At 37.2% G+C, this 21,776-nt stretch overlaps 1 protein-coding gene across 2 annotated transcripts in view; it reads left to right on the top strand.

Annotated features, from left to right (window-relative positions):
• The window catches only part of LOC110442717 (putative ATP-dependent RNA helicase TDRD12), a 65,428-nt gene extending 47,443 nt beyond the window's left edge, over positions 1-17,985 (top strand). For both annotated transcript variants that reach the window (XM_021486455.1, XM_021486456.1), the window contains 11 exons: positions 94-161; positions 2,497-2,572; positions 6,142-6,194; positions 6,569-6,703; positions 7,350-7,428; positions 10,906-11,006; positions 11,996-12,142; positions 12,399-12,518; positions 14,504-14,663; positions 15,293-15,395; positions 16,286-17,985. In XM_021486455.1, coding sequence (XP_021342130.1) covers positions 94-161; positions 2,497-2,572; positions 6,142-6,194; positions 6,569-6,703; positions 7,350-7,428; positions 10,906-11,006; positions 11,996-12,142; positions 12,399-12,518; positions 14,504-14,663; positions 15,293-15,395; positions 16,286-16,446 — 1,203 coding nt within the window. In that variant the 3' untranslated portion in view covers positions 16,447-17,985. The remainder of the gene's footprint in view (positions 1-93; positions 162-2,496; positions 2,573-6,141; positions 6,195-6,568; positions 6,704-7,349; positions 7,429-10,905; positions 11,007-11,995; positions 12,143-12,398; positions 12,519-14,503; positions 14,664-15,292; positions 15,396-16,285) is intronic.
• Positions 17,986-21,776: the final 3,791 nt, after the last annotated feature.

Below are 21,776 nucleotides of genomic sequence, written 5' to 3'. Positions count from 1 at the left end.
TATGTTGACGTTTAGCCTAAAAGGTGTGTTACGGGTACAAGGACTTCTATAATTCAGTCCCATCTTATAAGATACTATCATTGTATGTTGCAGACCAATAAGCCATGGTTACAAGAACAGGTTCTAGTTGCCATGGGGAAGTTGCTGGATACCAGTATCAGGTTAGACTGATTCTTTCATGCTGATATATAAGCTGTGTATGAGTTTGTAGGTTATGGTATTAACTGTTTAAGTCATGTGTTGCTGCTTTAAATGTTCATATATGAATTGGAATTGGTAATACTTTGTATATTCATGTATGACTTTGTTTGAATGGTAATACTGTGCATGTTCATGTATCATACCTGCCAACCCTGGACATACTGAAAGAGGGTTATGACCCTCTTTTGAAAATTAAAAAGAGGGTCATAGTGCGCGACGGCTTTTTTCGCAACAAATATAAGAAAAATAGATATAAAATTATAACTTAAATATTTTAATGATGTAAAAGTTACATTCTACATTAATTGAACTGTTCTTCCAGCAGATCTAGCTGATCCTCATCCACAATACCAAATTCAAAGCTGAAAAATAAAAAGATTTGTCAACAACACAACTTATAAAATTAATTCCTAATAATATATATGATACTGTGTTTTCACAGGCATTTTTTATGTCAATTGAAATGGTTCCGACAATAAGATGTCACATTCTGTTCATATAAAATACCATTTTGTTTCTGTCAATGAAAATGGTACTGACAACAAGAAGTTGTACCCTTCTCATATAAAATATCAGTTTTATACGAGTAGGGTTTGAACTCTTATTGTAAGGATCATTTTGATTGACAGAAACAAATCATCAAATGCCTGTGCGTGTTTTTGACTAGAGTGCAGAATGCAGCGTTTGGTCCACGACCACGGGACTTTGTACACTATAACTCATTTTCCTACGACATTTGAATATGTGTACAATTATCTTTTCTTTTAGCAATTCGTGTGGTAGAACCTGCAAGTCCCGATAAAAACTTCTTCCTTCAAGAAGACATAACGTTACCTTCAAAATACGATCTATTCTATGTAAATACAACTCAATTATTCGTTAAAAACCTGACTAATAACTTGTCGGCAAGTTCAGTAACAATGTTCTTTATATAAACATTTGTAAAAACAGTTCTAGTACGTATATAAACAACTCACAACTTACCTGTTGGTGAGAAACGGAAACAGGAAATAGATCGTCCTTCTTGTGAAGAAGGATGGAAATGTCTAGAGAATTCCGAGTGACTTCGGTAACTTCTAATATACGAAAAGATTCCGGGTGAAAACGGGTGAAATTGATGAAATCCGGATCAAAATCGTAACCTGGCGGGTGAAGTTATAAAAGCGGGTGAAGGACTAAAATCCTGGGTGTAACCTGACGAAATCGGGTCACTTGGCAGGTATGATGTATGTTTTTGTTTGAATGATAATACTGTGTATGTTCATGTATGACATTGTTTGAATGATAAAACTTTGTGTGTTCATGTATGTCTTTGTTTGAATGGTAATACTTTGTATGTTCATGTATGTCTTTGTTTGAATGGTAATACTGTGTGTGTTCATGTATGTCTTTGTTTGAATGGTAATACTTTGTATGTTCATGTATGACTTTGTTTGATTGGTAATACTTTGTATGTTCATGTATGACTTTGTTTGATTGGTAATACTTTGTATGTTCATGTATGACTTTGTTTGAATGGTAATACTTTGTGTGTTCATGTATGTCTTTCTTTGAATGGTAATACTGTGTGTGTTCATGTATGTCTTTGTTTGGATGGTAATACTGTGTATGTTCATGTATGTCTTTGTTTGAATTGTAATACTGTGTATGTTCATGTATGTCTTTGTTTGAATGGTAATAGTGTGTATGTTCATGTATGACTTTGTTTGAATGGTAATACTTTGTGTGTTCATATATGACTTTGTTTGAATGGTAATACTTTGTGTGTTCATATATGACTTTGTTTGAATGGTAATACTTTGTGTGTTCATGTATGTCTTTCTTTGAATGGTAATACTGTGTGTGTTCATGTATGTCTTTGTTTGAATTGTAATACTGTGTATGTTCATGTATGTCTTTGTTTGAATGGTAATACTTTGTATGTTCATGTATGACTTTGTTTGAATGGGAATACTTTTAATTGAATTGAATTTAATTTAATTGAAAAATAATGGACGCAGGCCGAAAGCCTCTAAGTCCATATCACAAAAAATAGTATAAAAATATTATACTGTGTATGTTCATGTATGACTTTGTTTGAATGGTAATACTTTTAATTGAATTGAATTTAATTTAATTGAAAAATAATGGACGCAGGCTGAAAGCCTCTAAGTCCATATCACAAAACATAGTATAAAAATATTATACTGTGTATGTTCATGTATGACTTTGTTTGAATGGTAATACTTTGTTTGTCCATGTGTGTTTTATGACGTTGTAAGCTGGTATGAGCTTTATCCTTTTATCCTTTTGTAGGTTTATGCCCTGTTTTGAAGATGAGAGAGTTGTACTGACACTGTGTGAGCTGTTAGACTCCACAGACAAGTCCAAGGTATGTATCCAGACAAGAATAGCCGAATGTATGTAATAGGAAATCTCTTTGGTTTCTGGAAAACAACTTGCTTAAATATTTAATATTGTTCGATTTTGATGAAACCTTGTAAGCATGTAAAATATAAAAAGGCAAGGGCTAATATACAAAGACAAAGGCTAAGTTCTAAGTTGAGAAAAATAATCACAACTAGTATACTGAGCTCTGATAGGGTAGCATTCACACTTTAGTTTCCACAAGATAACTTGCTTAAATATTGTTCGATTTTTAGCTCACCTGCCCGAAGGGCAAGTGAGCTTATGTTATGGTGCGGCATCCGTCGTCCGTCCATCCGTCTGTCCGTCCGTCGTCTGTCGTCCGTCTGTCCGTCGTCAACTTTTTGCTTTAAACAACTTCTCAATAACCAAAAGGCCTAGGAAGATGATATTTGGCCAGTAGCATGCTGGGATCAAGGGCTACCAAGTTTGTTCAAATAAATGACCTTGACCCACTTTCAAGGTCACAGGGGTCAAATATGTTAAAATCTTCAAACAACTTCTTCTCAATAACCAAATGGCCCAGGGTACTGATATTGGGCCTGTAGCATGCTGGGATGAAGGGCTACCAAGTTTGTTCAAATGAATGACCTTGACCCACTTTCAAGGTCACTGGTGTCAGATGTCTTTAAAATCTTCAAACAACTTCTTCTCAATAACCAAATGGCCCAGGGTACTGATATTGGGCCTGTAGCATGCTGGGATGAAGGGCTACCAAGTTTGTTCAAATGAATGACCTTGACCCACTTTCAAGGTCACTGGTGTCAGATGTCTTTAAAATCTTCAAACAACTTCTTCTCAATAACCAAATGGCCCAGGGTACTGATATTGGGCCTGTAGCATGCTGGGATGAAGGGCTACCAAGTTTGTTCAAATGAATGACCTTGACCCACTTTCAAGGTCACTGGTGTCAGATGTCTTTAAAATCTTCAAACAACTTCTTCTCAATAACCAAATGGCCCAGGGTACTGATATTGGGCCTGTAGCATGCTGGGATGAAGGGCTACCAAGTTTGTTCAAATGAATGACCTTGACCCACTTTCAAGGTCACTGGTGTCAGATGTCTTTAAAATCTTCAAACAACTTCTTCTCAATAACCAAATGGCCCAGGGTACTGATATTGGGCCTGTAGCATGCTGGGATGAAGGGCTACCAAGTTTGTTCAAATGAATGACCTTGACCCACTTTCAAGGTCACTGGTGTCAGATGTCTTTAAAATCTTCAAACAACTTCTTCTCAATAACCAAATGGCCCAGGGTACTGATATTGGGCCTGTAGCATGCTGGGATGAAGGGCTACCAAGTTTGTTCAAATGAATGACCTTGACCCACTTTCAAGGTCACTGGTGTCAGATGTCTTTAAAATCTTCAAACAACTTCTTCTCAATAACCAAATGGCCCAGGGTACTGATATTGGGCCTGTAGCATGCTGGGATGAAGGGCTACCAAGTTTGTTCAAATGAATGACCTTGACCCACTTTCAAGGTCACTGGTGTCAGATGTCTTTAAAATCTTCAAACAACTTCTTCTCAATAACCAAATGGCCCAGGGTACTGATATTGGGCCTGTAGCATGCTGGGATGAAGGGCTACCAAGTTTGTTCAAATGAATGACCTTGACCCACTTTCAAGGTCACTGGTGTCAGATGTCTTTAAAATCTTCAAACAACTTCTTCTCAATAACCAAATGGCCCAGGGTACTGATATTGGGCCTGTAGCATGCTGGGATGAAGGGCTACCAAGTTTGTTCAAATGAATGACCTTGACCCACTTTCAAGGTCACTGGTGTCAGATGTCTTTAAAATCTTCAAACAACTTCTTCTCAATAACCAAATGGCCCAGGGTACTGATATTGGGCCTGTAGCATGCTGGGATGAAGGGCTACCAAGTTTGTTCAAATGAATGACCTTGACCCACTTTCAAGGTCACTGGTGTCAGATGTCTTTAAAATCTTCAAACAACTTCTTCTCAATAACCAAATGGCCCAGGGTACTGATATTGGGCCTGTAGCATGCTGGGATGAAGGGCTACCAAGTTTGTTCAAATGAATGACCTTGACCCACTTTCAAGGTCACTGGTGTCAGATGTCTTTAAAATCTTCAAACAACTTCTTCTCAATAACCAAATGGCCCAGGGTACTGATATTGGGCCTGTAGCATGCTGGGATGAAGGGCTACCAAGTTTGTTCAAATGAATGACCTTGACCCACTTTCAAGGTCACTGGTGTCAGATGTCTTTAAAATCTTCAAACAACTTCTTCTCAATAACCAAATGGCCCAGGGTACTGATATTGGGCCTGTAGCATGCTGGGATGAAGGGCTACCAAGTTTGTTCAAATAAATGACCTTGACCAACTCTCAAGGTCACTGGGGTCCGATGTCTTAAAATCTTCAAACAACTTCTTCACAATAACCAAAAGGCCCAGGGTACTGATATTGGGCCTCTAGCATGCTGGGATGAAGGGCTACCAAGTTTGTTAAAATGTATGACCTTGACCATTTTTCAAGGTCACTGGGGTCAGATGTCTTAAAATCTTCAAACGAGTTCTCCTCAATAACCAAAAGGCCCATAGTACTGATATTGGGCCTGTAGCATGCTGAGATGAAGGGCTACCAAGTTTGTTAAAATGAATGATCTTGACCAACTTTCAAGGTCAAAGGGGTCAAATGTCTTAAAATCTTCAAACAACTTCTTCTCAATAACTAAAAGGCCCAGGGTACTGATATTGGGCGTGTAGCATGCTTGGAGGAAGGGCTACCAAGATTGTTAAAATGTTTGACATTGACCAATTTTCAAGGTCACTGGGGTCAGATGTCTTAAAATCTTCAAACGCCTTCTTCTCAATAACCAAAACGCCCAGGGTACTGATATTGGGCCTGTAGCATGCTGGGATGAAGGACTACCAAGTTTAATCAAATGAATGACCTTGATCCACTTTCAACCTGATTTCCTTGTTCGACATTCAAGGTCACAGGCATAATATGTTTAAATCTTTGAATAGGTTCTTATGAATCAAACACTGATATTCTGCCTGTAGCTGTATTTTAGTCCACTTCTAAGATTACAAGTGTGAGATTAATACCAGGTGAGCGATGCAGGCCCATTGGGCCTATTGTTCAATATAAACCAAAAAAATGTTTGAAGTTGAGCAAAATACTTTTATAATTTTTAAAAGTAGCATACTGCGCTCTGATTGGTCAATGGTTTACGCACAATTACCCAGTCATATATAACTGGATTCTGATTTTTTTCTTCAGCTTAAGTTGATCAAGTACAGTATGTCTCACACGCATCCCAGTTTTCAATTTCATTGGAATATTACAATACCAATGAAGTTTCATTATGCAACATTTTCATGCTTTCATACATTTAAATAAATAACAATAATGCATCAGAGGGATTTTAAGTTTGGCATTGGACAGGCATGTATTGTCTGGCCTTGTGGTGCTCTTGTCTAACTCTTGTTTCTCCTTTTCTGTTAATAATGTCTTATTGGTCTTTTTTGATTGAAACTGGATATCTTTACTAATTACTAGGTACAGACAGCTTTATGTTACACCCTGAGGAAGATGTGCCGGCTATCTGAGGCGTAAGTTTATATTAAAATTCATATTACTGTACTGTAGAAAGTAGGTAATTGTAACCTACATTTCTACCTATGGTGGTATAAATAACTCTCTATATGAACAGCACTAGTTAATATCTAAGAGTTGATGCAAATAACTTCTTTCCAAATTTTGAATTTTTCAATTAACCAGTGGGGGACTGTGGATGGCCCTGCAATATACTTTGCCGTGTTGGTTTTCTTTTTTTCAGTCAAAATCTTACATGATATAAATAAAAAGGTGAATAATTCAAGCCCATTTATTTCTTGTTTCTACATTGCAAGTTTTCCTTATATTTACAGTGTTTTTCTGTGAATGATTCATGTCCATGTAAGTGATGAACTTTGAACTTTTCTAGGGTGTTACTGATGACCTTTGACAACAAAGTTTGCTCCAGACTTGTTAACTGTCTTGGAGAAGGAGAAAAAGAGGTTGACCCTGATGTTACCACAGCAGCCCTGGAGCTCTTGGATACACTACTCGAAAAGGATGAGTAAGTAGACTTCAGAAGTAATAACAAAACTGTGGACACTATGTCAATTACATGCATGAACAGAAAAGTTAATAAACCAGCAAAACAATAATGAAAATAAAAACAGGAAACATTGGATACACAAAGACAAGTGGAGTAATATTTGGCGAATTCAGTTTACATGTGGCATAGTGATTGCATCTTGAGTAATATAACACAAGAGCCCTTGTGTTACTGTAAAATGTACGTATGTTGGAAGGTAACATTTCTCATTTTATTTATCGCGACTCAAAATTAAATTGTGGAACTAATATTGGGATGTATACCAAATCCGTATCTGGTCTTGCTTGGGAGAGATTTTATTCTTGATTAAAACCAGAAACTTGGCATTCTATGTCATGATGTGACTTTTTGTAAATTTATATAATATAAAACAGGGCAACACAATGTCATAACACTCTCTATTAAATGTTTAATCTTTGTCTAGTGTGTTTTAAAAAACTATATAGATCATAATAAATACTAAATTGTGTTTTAAGTAAAAATACACCTTTACCTGGATATGATAATCCAATACCTGCTATACAGGATATTTTTGGGAAAGAAAGATACTTTTCCAAGGATATGAAAAAAGTTTAAAGTCAATTTATTTTCCTTTTTTTTCCAGAAAAAATGAGGATTCTCTAACTAAACCAAAGGTGGTTAAGTGTGTGGTGGGCACCCTGAAGGGTACGGAGGATGAGACGGTAGGTACCTAATCTGGTGACATCTCATTGAGACTCACATTCTTTATTTAGTTCAAAAGGTCTTTGACAAAGTTGGGGGTATATATTATCCACTTTGTCCATGTGTGTGTGCATCTGTGCTGACTGGTTTCTGGAGCATATCTTAGCTGCTGTTTCTAGCTATATCATGGAAAGGCAGTGTGCTACATCTGAAAATGAAGTCACTGTTGCCTCTATATTGGTTTCCAGAGCATAGCTAAGCTGCTATTTCATGAATTTGTATCAAACTTTTTTTATACACAATGGTGCATCATGGCAAGGCGATATGTCACATCCTTAAACAAGGTCACTGTGACTTCAATTTGACCTTTTATCGTCACCTCAAGTACTGAAATAAGTGTAACACAGTTTTAAACAGCATATTAAAGTCACTATTTCATGAATTGGCTCCAAACTTTGTACATATACGGGTAGAAGGGGTTTCCATGTAGCCCACATTTAGAATTAAATCTAGTCGTAAATGTTCCTTTTGTATATTTGACCTTTGACCAAAACATGTAAAGTTTAAATATGTATTATGAATTGATGGTTCTATTCCATATCACACACAGGCTTTAGCGTGGACCTGGTCAAAGCTACACAAATATTTTTAAATACATACTGTAAAATCATAAATTTTCAAGGGACATTAAGTATCGTTTTTTTCATGGATAACAAAATCCACAAAATTAAATCCCACGAAAACATCAATTTGGTATGATATAGATAGGGGGAAATCAGAAATCATCGAAATATAATGTCCTTGAAACAGGCTAGTATATGAAAACCACAAAATTTTAACCCCATGAAAATAAATGATTCTACAGTAATGAGTCCCATGTTATGTTATCCTCATAATCAATCAGATTAGTGGGAATACATATTTGTTTTTAGGTCACCTGAGACAAAGTCTCAAGTGACCTATTGCGATCGCCTTTTGTCCGTCGGCGTCCGTAAACAATTTACATTTTCGACTTCTTCTCCAAAACCCCTGAACCAATTTCAATGAAATTATGCAGAAACCTTCCATGGCCAAAGGTCAACAAAAATAGATGCCGGTTTGGGCCCCGGCCCCCAGGGGCCTGAGGGACGGGGCCAAAAAGGGTCAAATTGACTAAAATTTCAAAAATCTTCTTCTCAAGACCCAGATATGGTAGAATCAAATACTCTTCATAGATGGGATGGTCTAAAGGTGCTTTACCAAAATTGTGAATTTCTTGACCCTGGGGTCTCACGTTTCCCCCTGGGGAGGGGGTAAACTTTACTATAGTTTATATAGGGAAATCACATTTTGGACCAACATTTGTTTAATTGCCATTAGAGGTAATTCAATTTAGGTTAGCATTATCAGTATTGGGTATCAGTTTGATGGTATGCACATATGAGCCCTGACTGACCCCCCGGGGCTGATGGGAGGGGCCAAAAAGGGTCGAATTGACTGAAATTTCAAAAATCTTCTTCTCAAGACCCAGATATGGTAGAATCAAATACTCTTCATAGATGGAAGGGTTTAAGGTGCTCTACCAAAATTGTGAATTTTATGATCCGAGGGTCTCACATTTACCCCTGGGGAGGGGGTAAACTTTACTATAGTTTATATAGGGAAATCACATTTTGGACCAACATTTGTTTAATTTTCATTGGAAGTAATTCAATTTGGGTTAGCATTATCAGTATTGGATAGCAGTTTGATGGTATGCACATATGAGCCCTGACTGACCCCCAGGGGCTGATGGGTGGGGCCAAAAAGGGTTGAATTGTCTGAAATTTAAAAAAAAAACTTCTCAAAGACCCAGATACGGTAGAATCAAACACTCTTCATAGATGGAAGGGTCTTAAGGTTTATGACCCTAGGGTCTCACATTTACCCCCTGGGGAAGGAGGGGGGGGGGGCAAAATTTATTATGGTTTATAATGGCAAATGATACTTTGAATATTACATGTTAATAACTTGATTGGAATTATAACCCTTAGTTGGCAGTTCGATACTTTGAAAATTTTGAGCCAGTCCTACCCCCAAGGGCTGTAGGGTGGGGCTCAAAGGAGTCAGTCTGCTAAAATTTCTTCATTTTCCTTGTTTAGAATCAGAGGTGCTAGTTTAAAATACTTTTTAGTCATAAATCTGTATGCTAGATATTGAATAAGGTGGTTTTATTAGGTCACCTGAGCTTTGCTCAAGTGACCTATTCCAATCACTTTCTGTCCGTCGTCGTCCGTCGTACGTCGTGCGTAAACTTTTTACATTATCAACTTCTCAAGAACCAGTGGATGGAATTTTTTCAAACTTGGTCAGAATCATCCTTGGTAGATGAGGCTACCAAATTGTGAAATTGGAATTCCTACCCCAACAATATTTCAAAAATCTTCTACAGACTTCCCAGGTATTACAGTCATTTTCTCTGCATGGATGGAAAGATCATCAGGGGCTTTATTTAGATTGTAAATTTCAGGACCCCCGAGCTATCTGTTCTCCCTTGGGGAGGGGGTAAAGTTTTCTATAGTTTATATAGGGAAACAACACTTTTGGGTATATTTTGACAAGTTTCTGTTGGAAATTATTCTTACTTGGTGAGAATTATCCTTGAAGGAAGATGGTTTTAAATTGTAAAATTGGGATTCCTACCCCAACCCTAGGGGCCAGGGCGGGGCCTCAAAGGGAAATTTAACCAATTTTTCAAAAATCTTCTTCCCCACACTCAGAGTCCTATACTACAATCATTATCTCTGCATGGATGGAAAGATCATCAGGGGCTTTATTTAAATTATAAATTTCAGGACCCCCGAGCTATCTGTTCTCCCTTGGGGAGGGGGTAAAGTTTACTATAGTTTATATAGGGAAACAACACTTTTGGGTATAATTTGACAATTTTCTGTTGGAAATTATTTTTACTTGGTCAGAATCATCTTTGGTGGATGACGGTATCACATTGTAAACTTGGAATTCCTGCCCCATCCCCAGGGGTTAGAGCGGGGCCCCAAAGGGAACATTTACAAATATTTTAAAATTCTTATCCTTTGATGACATGACAAGTATTGTATTTCACTTAGTTTACATGCTGATTTCCACATCACATCTAAACAATAAAATAAAGCTACCAGTACCTAGGATATAACTCAGGTGACCACTAAGGCCATTGGGCCTCTTGTTGTTTTTTGTCACTGAATAATATTTCTGTTCGTGTTAAAAACAAAATCAACTCTCTGTATAAATACATCAGGTGACTTAAGGCCCATGGGCCTCTTGTTTATTTGACAAGAGCCATTTGTACTTTATTTAATTTAATCAAATATTTTGTTGAAATTAATGCAAGGGTTTTGGGAGTATAGAGCAGATTGGAGTCTTTCAGATATGCAGGAGTTGAGCAAACAGTGTCCGCAAATGATGTTCTAGTTTTATTTTGGAAAAGAACTTTTAATAACCTTGTAATCAGTTTGATTAAATTTCACTTTGTATTACAGTGTATATTGTGTGGATTAAAGTACTGTAAATACTATGGAAACCTAAACAGAAGAAACAAGACCACACTTCTACAGCTGGAGCTAGTACCTGTCCTCAACAAGTAAGTACAGTAAGGGTCAGAGGTCAGGGGGTTTAGCTGTAACTTCTACAGCTGGAGCTAGTACCTGTCCTCAACAAGTAAGTACAGTAAAGGTCAGAGGTCAGGCTGTAACTACTACAGCTGGAGCTAGTACCTGTCCTCAACAAATAAGTACAGTAAAGGTCAGAGGTCAGGCTGTAACTACTACAGCTGGAGCTAGTATCTGTCCTCAACAAGTAAGTACAGTAAGGTTCAGAGGTCAGGCTGTAATTACTACAGCTGGAGCTAGTACCTGTCCTCAACAAATAAGTACAGTAAGGGTCAGAGGTCAGGGGGTCAGGCTGTAACTACTACAGCTGGAGCTAGTACCTGTCCTCAACAAGTAAGTACAGTAAGGGTCAGAGGTCAGGCTGTAACTACTTCAGCTGGAGCTAGTACCTGTCCTCAACAAGTAAGTACAGTAAGAGTCAGAGGGCAGGCTGTAACTACTACAGCTGGAGCTAGTACCTGTCCTCAACAAGTAAGTACAGTAAGGGTGAGAGGTCAAGGGGTTTAGCTGTAACAACTACATATACTTGTAGTATCTGTCCTCATTGATTACAAGAAAATACAGAACAAGTAAGGGGTCGGGGGTTCAGCTATAGCCTGTCCTTTTTGGGTACTAGAAAGTACAAGGTAGGGGGGGGGGGGGGGCTATTAGCCGTTGTCAGTGTAATAGATATGTATTAAATTGTGGGTTCAGAGGTCATGGCTGCAGCTGTAGCTGCAGCTGTAGCCATTACCTGTTTTCATCAGGTAAGTATGGATGATTGGAATTGTGACCTTGACCTGCAGTACATATTACAAGGCCTATCTCACCTGTCCTCTGTCATGCATGGCATGTATGTGAACTTTCAGACCTGAATCCATGGCCTGTAATAATGTGGTAGTCCTTGTCATACACGGCTTGTGTGTGAAGTGTTTGACCTGTGACCTTGATCTATAGTAATGTTATACATGTTTGTGTACAGGTTACAGAGCCTGACTCACCTGTCCTCGGTCATCCATGACATGTGCTTGGACCTGAAGTCTAGCCTCATTGTCAATGTCCAGTCCTCACAGACCATTAAGAACACACCAATTGACCAGTCCAAAGCAGCAAGTAGTCAAGTGGACAGGTAGGTACAAAGCAGTGTTGGAGCTATACAGTCGAGAAGCTGTTGGCTGTTGGCTATTAGAAGGTTGAGTAATTGGAAATCAGGTCCTCACCAGCAACTATTGCTGGATTATGTTTGATACCTCTTTAGGTATGTTTTGAAAATGTTGATTTTGGGATCGTATCCCTTTAATTGAGAAAACATAACCTTGCAGGTATCTGCCATCAGTAATACTTATTAATTATGTAAGTTTTACATGTGTTTATTCTCTTTGCAGCATCCTTCCACAAGTGTTGTGGTCTGAGAACATCTTCACTGTCAGACTCAGTATCAAGGTGGTGGGCGTCAACCCTAAGTCTGATCCTGTACAAACCACGGAGAACTCAATCTGTTTCAGGTAATACTGCAAGGAATTTACGTGATCATCATAGACTTATGAACAGGGAACAAGGTTGTGAACCTTATGTAAAATATATCAAATGTTAAAGGAATAAACCTTTACTGTTTATATTGATTTGAATAATGTATCTTTGGTTTCAAAGGAACCTTTGTATATTAGGCTAAGTAATAACCTATTTGTCTCCTGATTTACCTTTTCTTTAAAGCAGCATTTCAACGTTTCACTTTCAAGGGTTAAGACATCTATAACATATTTCTGATATACAGTTGTGGGATCGCACAACGTTACACGATGTGCGGTGTGCGCACGATGTGTGCACGGTGTGTGAACGGTGTGTGCCCGATGGGCGAACGATAAAAAGCTGAACGATCATTGCTTGCGCACATATGTGCGCACGATAGACGGACGTTGTGCGATAACAATCGTGGTTGGTGTAAATTGAGGAATGCCTTAACAATTTATACGGTTTCGTGTTTAAACATATAAACTTGATGTTTACGTATGTTTCTATATTCTAGCAACATCTATAAACTTATCTTTCTGTCTATATATTCTTATATTTAGGAATTGTGTTTTCTGTGTTTTTAAACAAACTTAATCGACACATGTAAAATTACAACACAATCCCGTATACAGGTAAACATAACCACTTTGTACATGTACCTGGACCGTAGTTTTCTCCCCGCCTGGGGCATTTACGTAACTCGTCGGGTAAGGCCGGGGGTGTGAAAATCCAGGTGAAGGGGAGCTATAGGCAAACGAATGCAAATAACAAATACTATTCATTACGGTCAAACGGTATCGCATATCAGCTCTGTGTGTCAGGCACTGGTCACGTAAAACTCCGGACACTCATAAAATTGTTATTTACCTGTTCTGTTACCTTGGAGCCAAACCCATTCTTGACAGCCTAACGGTCGCTGTAATACTGTGTAACACGCATTGTGAAATTGTATAATCTTGATTATTGTGATGAGAAATTACAGATATATACACAGTGTACATTATCGGATACAAGCCTTCCGTATATTTGTCATTCCGTAATTTTGATCTACAAATGATACCAAATCGCACAGTTGTGCGGAGAGAAGCGCACAACGGGGCGAACGATTGCTAAATCGCACAGTTGTGCGCACCATATGTGGACGATGTGCGGACGGTGTGTGAACGATGTATGCACGGTGTGCGCACGCTATTTTTGGTGCGTTGTGCGGTCCCACAACTGTACAACGTACAGTAGTGTGAAAGATTTTGAAGAATACATTTGAAACTGTTATTAGTATTAATGAGGAAAGAAATTTATTGTATAGATGCTTCAAACAGAAACGCATTGCAAAATGAGGCTACTGGAAAAAAGAAATATATTGAGTCTGCATAATTTGTTCAGAAATATTGTGCACCAAGTATTCTGCCGATGTAACATTTGTTCCAATCAAGGGAAACACCTGGTTAGCCAGTCAGCCTTTCCAGTAGCCAGTGAGCATAATTGAGGAAGTCTTGTGTGGCCTCTCATGATCATGGCTACTTTCTCCTTTTCTCAATATTCCCATCAATACTAAACTAAATACAGATTATTTTCAGAAAATTTTCAGGATTATCTGTTAGGTGTGGAGACCTACTGATAAATTCAATTAGGTAAAATTTGAAATATGTATGAAATGTCAATTTAAAGTACATTGATTGATTCATAAATTATTCCTTTATTGAAGTCAAGGTTTCCTATTCTATTGGGATTTTGTGAATCCCAGAATTTACCTAAACTGTATTTTTTGGGATGAAAATTTTAATTAATTACTGCAAATAAGCTTCATCTGAATCAATAATTTGTTGGATATTTGACATGTTTTCCATTAAAGTCCATTTTACATGTAGAAAACATGGTTTCAATGTTTGATTTATTTTCAACCGCAATTTCAATCCTGCTTTTCAGACATACAGGGTTCTGAGAACTCTAAAAATATGACTGGTTTTATTTTGGACAGTGCATTGGTGGATGGTAAGGTATACGTGGTGGAGTACATCCTGTACGACTCTATCTTACCTGCCCGTAGTCAGGTGAAGGTTAGCTCTGGTGAAGTGACTGTCATCCTACGCAAGAATCAGAAGGGGCGCTGGCCTCGACTCATCAAACTTAAGGCCAAGGTAATGAACTAAAAATGAAGGTAACAAACTTAAGGTCGATCTTAAAAATGTGTTGGCCTCAAGGGCCTGTTGTTTGTATTCAATGTAGTCACTGTTAGTTGTAAATTTTGGTGTTGTGAAAAGTGTACCTCTATCACACACTGAAGGTTCGCACTGCATTCAAACTAGGTCACTGTGACCGTAATGACATTAAATAAAATACATGTAAGTGAAAGATTTCCTGCAAAAGTTATTATGCTGCAAACGATATTATAATGAAACCTGAATTATACCTGTGTCAGCCTAAGAAAGTGACTAGTGCATTGTACGATGACCTTCACCTCCAGGTAAAAATGTCAGATAAGTGCAACATATTAACTGAAAACTTACCAAGGCTGTAAAATTTAACATTTGAGGACTTTTTTTATGAAACCTGAACAAAACTGGCATCACCCACGGAAGATTTGCTGTGCACTATACAGAACATTCACCATTAGGTCAATTGTGATATCTGTTCAAAGGAAATATGAATACCGGTAATGGCTGATAAAGGGAGACGTGGCTTTGTTCACAGAATCAAATGTCTATAAAATGGGATGATGTTAATGTAACATGTAGAGAAAATACAGTTAAATTGTTTGCCTTGATAGCCAGCCAACCTGATGTACGACTTTGACCGGTATGAGGACAGCTCTTCTGCTGAGGAGGAGGAGGAGGACTGTGGTGAGGATGTGCCAGGCCCAGCCAGGAAAAGTAAGTTAGGTCAGGCAGGCATTGGCGATTCTTAAGAGAGTTGAAATATTCTTCCAGAATTCTTCTAGCCACAATTGAGTGGATATTTCTATTCCGAGGCAGATTGTTTTTAAGTGCACAAACTAGAGGATTTGTTATTATAAAAGGTTGGCTTTTATGACTTTGGATTGATTGCTGCTAGTTCTCTAGCTAGATGTGTCTTCTTACATACATGGTGAAAATTACACTGCACATGCTATATGTTAATGATGTATATCTTACACTTGATTGAGCACAACAATGTTCTTCTCCTTTAACCTTCCAGAAAAAAACTGAAATCATGTTGTTTATGTTATAATTTTACCAGTTGTCTCCCTTAGATTGCTTTAAAAACATTTCTATTATATGAGATTAAGAGAGTTGAAGATATTAAATACACATTTAAACTAATGAATGAGATTTTATGCTTTTAACATTAATTCTTACAGCAGGTAATAAAACACTTGAGATAGAAAAGTAAAGTTATGAAAGAACTGGATCTATATTCAGTAAGAGGTAGACCAACTATTAGATGTTTTCATAAGTAGTTATACCTTATCAGTATGATAAAAAGTTTGTTTCCTTTATATGGAGAATTTTGTAAATATATTACCACACAAAATTTTTGTCCACGTAGAGAAAATATGTTATCTGATAGGCTCATTAAGGCCTACCCATTGTCTTATTTGTGTATCTACAACATAGCTCATATTCTTTACCTTAGTGACGCAGAATTTTTAGGTTTTTACTGATTTATTTTGAAGGATACAAAAATGGTATCTTTGGATATAGTTTGAAATCATTTTATTACAAATTAATCGCAAGGCTTCATTTTTGTCTCTTAAATTACATCACTGTGATTTCCTCGCCAGGTAAAAAGCAACGCCTGCCGATGGGGATCTCGGCAGAGAGGCAACAGCAAATAATGCTACGTCATCGACTGGAGCAGGACGGCTCCTTAACATCAAGCGATGAAAATGTCGATATCCCTAAGGAGTACAATCCCTATGATATCTTTGATGCGGAGCATTAAAACGTATCTGTAGCTGTGTTTGGTGCTGGGCGATAGTCACATATTGTACAGTGTGTTGAAGCTGACAGTGAGAAATACGGGTGAAATACTACCAGAAAACAATGTGGACGCATTATACGGGTGTTAATTTTAAAGATGTTGAACAGCATTTTTCTGACTTGTTAAACGGCCCAGTGTGTCGTATTTACAGACCAAATTCTCCTGAGTGTGATATGTGCCTTATCGCAATGTTGTAAAACTAAAGCAATATCATCAGAGTGTTACTTCATTTTCAAGAAAGTTCCAGGATCCACTGTGCTGATCATCAAGTAACATTTTACCTTTTGTTTTTGTTGTGATTTCCCTAATTTGGAGTAATTAGGAGAAATTTGACGTTCAAGACAGAGTCTTGTCAGAAGTCACAGTGACATTATTTTGACACTTTGTGACTGAATGAAGTTGCATTTTACGATTAGTTTTTATTTACCCTGACATGTTTGATAAGTTTTACTAGTATTTTAATCATGCTAAGTCATAGGCAGCATTATGTTATGAAGATGTTAATTTTATTTTGCATTATAGGAACTTTACCAAGTGAGAATAAGTAGATTTAGTCTAAAAGAATCTATCATATAATGTTAAAGGGAATAAATAACTTTTGATACATGGTGTAGAAATGGAGTGAAACCTGGGGCTTTCTGAGATTATGAGCTTAATTTCTACACCTAAGGGTGTAATTTTCCTATCCCTATACCTGCATAATGGAATGCAGGTACATGTATAAGGGATAGGGGGAAGAGAATCATATCAGAGCAGATTTTCTAGATAATATACAAATTAAAAAAGGAAATCTTTTTTTTTTAAGAGCATGAAAATGTTTAGTATACCAGAGGTAAACAGCAGTTTGTGAAAGCTTCGATTCGCCACAATCTTTTTTATAATGGTTGAGGCGATATCAGATGCTGACTGTGCTATGGTAGTAAATATTATTCTGCTGACGTAAATGACAATTTAATGATGTCATGTTAAAGAGCACCAGTTAATCATTTGTTTTTATGCCCTCCCTAGGTGGGATTCTGAAAAATGTATTTCTATCATAAAAAGCTCAAGGTTTACCTAGGATTGTCTTAGGTGTTTCAGGATTTGAATCACTGAATATCTATACCTCATTACAAGCAGTAGATTGTATTTCTCACCTTGTTACAGTACTTTGGGATATTTTGGATGTTCTTGTATTTTGGTTTATATGGGACTTGGAGTAAATAAGAAAAAATTAAACCCACCAAAATTTCACGATGCGGAAATATATCGTCACAACATTCAGATATAAGCAGACTGCTTTCCAACTAATTTATTATGCATCATTTACTAATTACAAATGTATAACTTCCGTGAGCGAAACTTAAGCGAATGCTACATTTTTCGGGCAGGAATGGTTTACTGCATAAACACATCAGAAAAGGTTTGTTTTCATCTGAAAGTGTCGTAATTTTGCAATGTTTTCATACTGTAATTGTATTAGTTGTGTTCCAGTGTATAAAAATAAATCACAGTGTGTTATGTTTCTTGAAATGTTATACATATACAATAGGTTGTATATTTATGGTACCTGCAAACAACTGCACAGAACATGTTCTAGTAAAACAACGATTGTTTTAAAATCCCTCAGTTTTGCTCCAGGTACTGTTTTATGGCCTTTGGAGAGTTACATAAAAGAAGTTAAAGCATGTCTGGATGAGGTCAAAAATCTCACCTTGGATGTTTTATTACCAAGGTCTTACATCCTACAGGGGTCATTGTTTTGTGCATCATGTGTTCACTTGTTGGTGCAGTGAAAGGGAGTGCATTTCCACTGCACCACCTAACCACCCTGTAATGGCGGGTGACAAAATCAGTTTGATTTGTTGGTAGTGAAAATGCAATCATTTGAGTATAGAATGTCAGAATCTCTGTTCTTTACTGTTATCTTGGTATCCAGCATTTAGGAGGCTGTAATCATTTGAGTATAGTGTGTCAGAATCTCTGTTCTCGGCTGTACTGTCCTTCAGAAGTAAGAATAAGCTAAAGTCGCTACAGAGGATTCTTTCTTCAAAAATAGGGTTAGGTTATGACTGCTACAATAGACACTAATACATTAAATTTTTTCTATCTAAATGTACATGTACACTTTCGGGCCAAGTGAGCTTATGCCATGGTACTGCGTCCGGCGTCAACTTTTTACTTTAAATAACTTCTTCTGAATAACCAAGAGGCCTAGGCTGATGATATTTGGCCAGTAGCATGCTGGGATGAAGGGCTACCAAGTTTGTTCAAATGAATGACTTTTGTCCATATTCAAGGTCACAGGGGTCGTATGTGTTGAAATCTTTAAATGACTCCTTCTGAATAACTGACTAATATGAAGCGCACAGTGTGATTGCTTGGTGATGTGAGTGACCTTGACACACTTTCATTGTCACATCTGGTCCATATTGCATAAATTTTTAAAAGTCAACTTCTCAATAAACAAAGGTATAGGATAGTGTTATTTGGCAAGTTGCATTCTTGGATGAAGGGCTATAAAGTTTGTTCAACTTCATGTCCATGTTTGACTTTCAAGGTCACAGTGGTCAGATGTGTTTTAATCGTTAAACAGATTCTTCTGAATGACTAAGTCAAGACACTAATATTTTGCCTGTAGCTTTATTTTAGTCCACTTTTGAGGTTGCAAAATTGTGAGATTATTACCAGGTGAGCAATGCAGGCCCTTGGGCCTCTTGTTTGTAAGTTCGTATAAAAATAATATGTTACCTAAAATATATTCTTGGAGAAAAAATATTCACCAAAAACTAAAGAAAATGTTCATTCCAATTTTCTCCAATTGTGTTGAACGGCCGAGTTTTTAGGTTTGTTATGAAATTGAGAAATATATTTTCGATATTGGAACAGCTACATGTAGTTGAACACAATAAACTGATGACATCCTAGGATGAGGTGGAACTGTTATGGTATTGTGTACCGGGTATTACTGGATTTGTATAGATAATGCTGTAAGTTACTAGCACCAGCTGGTGTCAATGTGTTTCCCTATAGCTAAGACAATATTAATGTTGGAGTATTGGTTAGGGTTCCTGATAAAAAGATGTGTTATCTCTTATTTTTGGAAATATTTTGCTATTTGAAAAATAATAAGTAAAGGTTATATTTCTGGTATTAAAGAGGTAGGTACCAGCCTACCACATTATGTACTAGTCCATTGAATGTGTATTATTATCACACCTGGCCAAAACTACCTCTTAATAAACTAGAGGTCTAGGTCCGTGATATTAAGCCAGTAGCATGTTGGACTGAAGGGTTATCCAATTTGTTTAAATATTTGACCTAGATATATAGTCAAGGTCACAGGTATCAAACATGTTTATACCTTTAAACACTGTCTTCTGAAATTGATAGAGGTTTAGGGTGATATATTTGGCCACTTGCATACTTGATAAAGGCTATCAAATTTGTTCAAATGAATGAAATTGACACACTTTCAAGGTCACAAGGGTTAAAAATGTTTAAAAGATTTAACAACTTCTTCTGAATAACGAAGAATCCTACGGTCATGATATTTGACCTGAAGCTTAATGGTGTAAAGTGCAATGAAATGTGGAGGAGTATCAGGTAATAAAATCTCCCAGCATAGACTGGTATTGTATAGAGTAATGATATTCGCCCTATTTAAATGTACCGGGGGTACTCGCTTTGAAGGTCAAAGATGTGAGATAAATAATAGGTGAGCGATACAGGCCCATTCCACCTCTTGTTTACCTGTGTGTTTATGCTATATGTCAAGGTACAGAATAACCCTACATTACCTATTTGGAACAAGACTCATTCTGTATCTGTAAATAGAAATACCATGACTCGGGTACGGCTTACCACCTTACGCAAATTAGTAGAGCCGAGTTAGGATTTTGAAGCATATCAAAGTACCCCTCAGTACTGTACCTCCTAGAGTATATATATATATAGCTTGTTGCAAAATATCAGACTTGATTATAAGATGTAGAGTCACACTATTTGTCCTGTAGCTTACTAGTAAAGGGCCATCAGATTGATTCAAATAAATTACCATACATACTTTCTAGGTCACAGGGTTTGAATATGTTAAAAACTTCACAAAAGTTATTCCGTCTATTAAGGTGGCTTATAGTGATGATATTTGTCCAGTGTTTAGCTGAGATGAATAGCAACAAATGAATGTCCTTATTTCACTTGCTAAATTGAAGGGGTCAAATGGATTAAAAACAAAAAATTAAAATGAACAAATAAACAATTAAGGCTAATTGCCTCTTCTCATTTGTCTAATTTGATAGCAAAAAAAAGCCTTACAACACATACAGAGTCATGTAGCACAACCAGTGAAGTGTTTATGTGGTAAAATTCTTCCTTCCTACTCAAGAGACTAGTAAACCAGAGGTCCCAGGTTCGACTCGTAGCAGAGGCATTGGAAATATAATGACCTCTGTTAGGAATAGGTGTAACATTCCAGTAAAATTGCTGTAGATTTAGCAACATCATAAATGTATGTACACTTCATTGTGATGCATGTAAAAGATGGCAACTAGATTGACAAGTTGATTTGGCTTCACTTTGTTTTATACCTGGTAATGTGTTGGAGACTATGATCTCGATTCAGAACTGGCCTACTGGATTTTATCTGCCACTTGAAGTGGTTGCTCTCTCTGGCTAACACTTAAGAGTTACTCTAGTCAATAACAAGATTTTGCTGTGTGGTCTGTGATTGTAGATATTTTCATCCGACTTCTTCCTTACTGATAGGGTGAAGCTATCCAATGTTTAACAAGTCGGACCCCAAATTGTCTTCCAGTTTCTCCAACATATGATGAGTCACAGTTGTTGCATCTGATTTTGTACACACATTTTGCGACGTTTTATCCTTAGGGTGTAAAAGGTTATTACTAAGTGTCCTCGCAGGGCTGTTGCTATGCTATGGCCATGATTGATTCTCTGGACAATTGTAGGTAATCCTTTTATATAAGAGATGACCACCTGACCTTCCATTTGATTCTTCTCTTTGATTATCCTTTTCTTGTCCTTCCCCTTACTTTCACTTTGAAACTGTTTGGTACCCAATTGAGTGCCCATTCTAGATATCCACATTTTCATTTCAAAGTAATTCTGCTCTTGCATTGTGCTTGTAGTGTCGCCAAATCAACAGCGATTGTATTGCCCAAACTTGTACATATATAGATGTATAGATGTATAGACATGTATAGATATGTTTTACCATTCATCTGTCTGATGAAGGCGACAGAGTACATATCGTACTAGTCATCAAAACGTCCCACATAAACACTTACTGG

Source organism: Mizuhopecten yessoensis, unplaced genomic scaffold, assembly GCF_002113885.1.
Source record: "Mizuhopecten yessoensis strain PY_sf001 unplaced genomic scaffold, ASM211388v2 scaffold716293, whole genome shotgun sequence".
NCBI classification, from domain to species: Eukaryota; Metazoa; Mollusca; class Bivalvia; order Pectinida; family Pectinidae; genus Mizuhopecten; species Mizuhopecten yessoensis.
The sequence above is the reverse complement of the archived record's forward strand: the minus strand, read 5'-3'. Positions and strand labels throughout refer to the sequence as shown.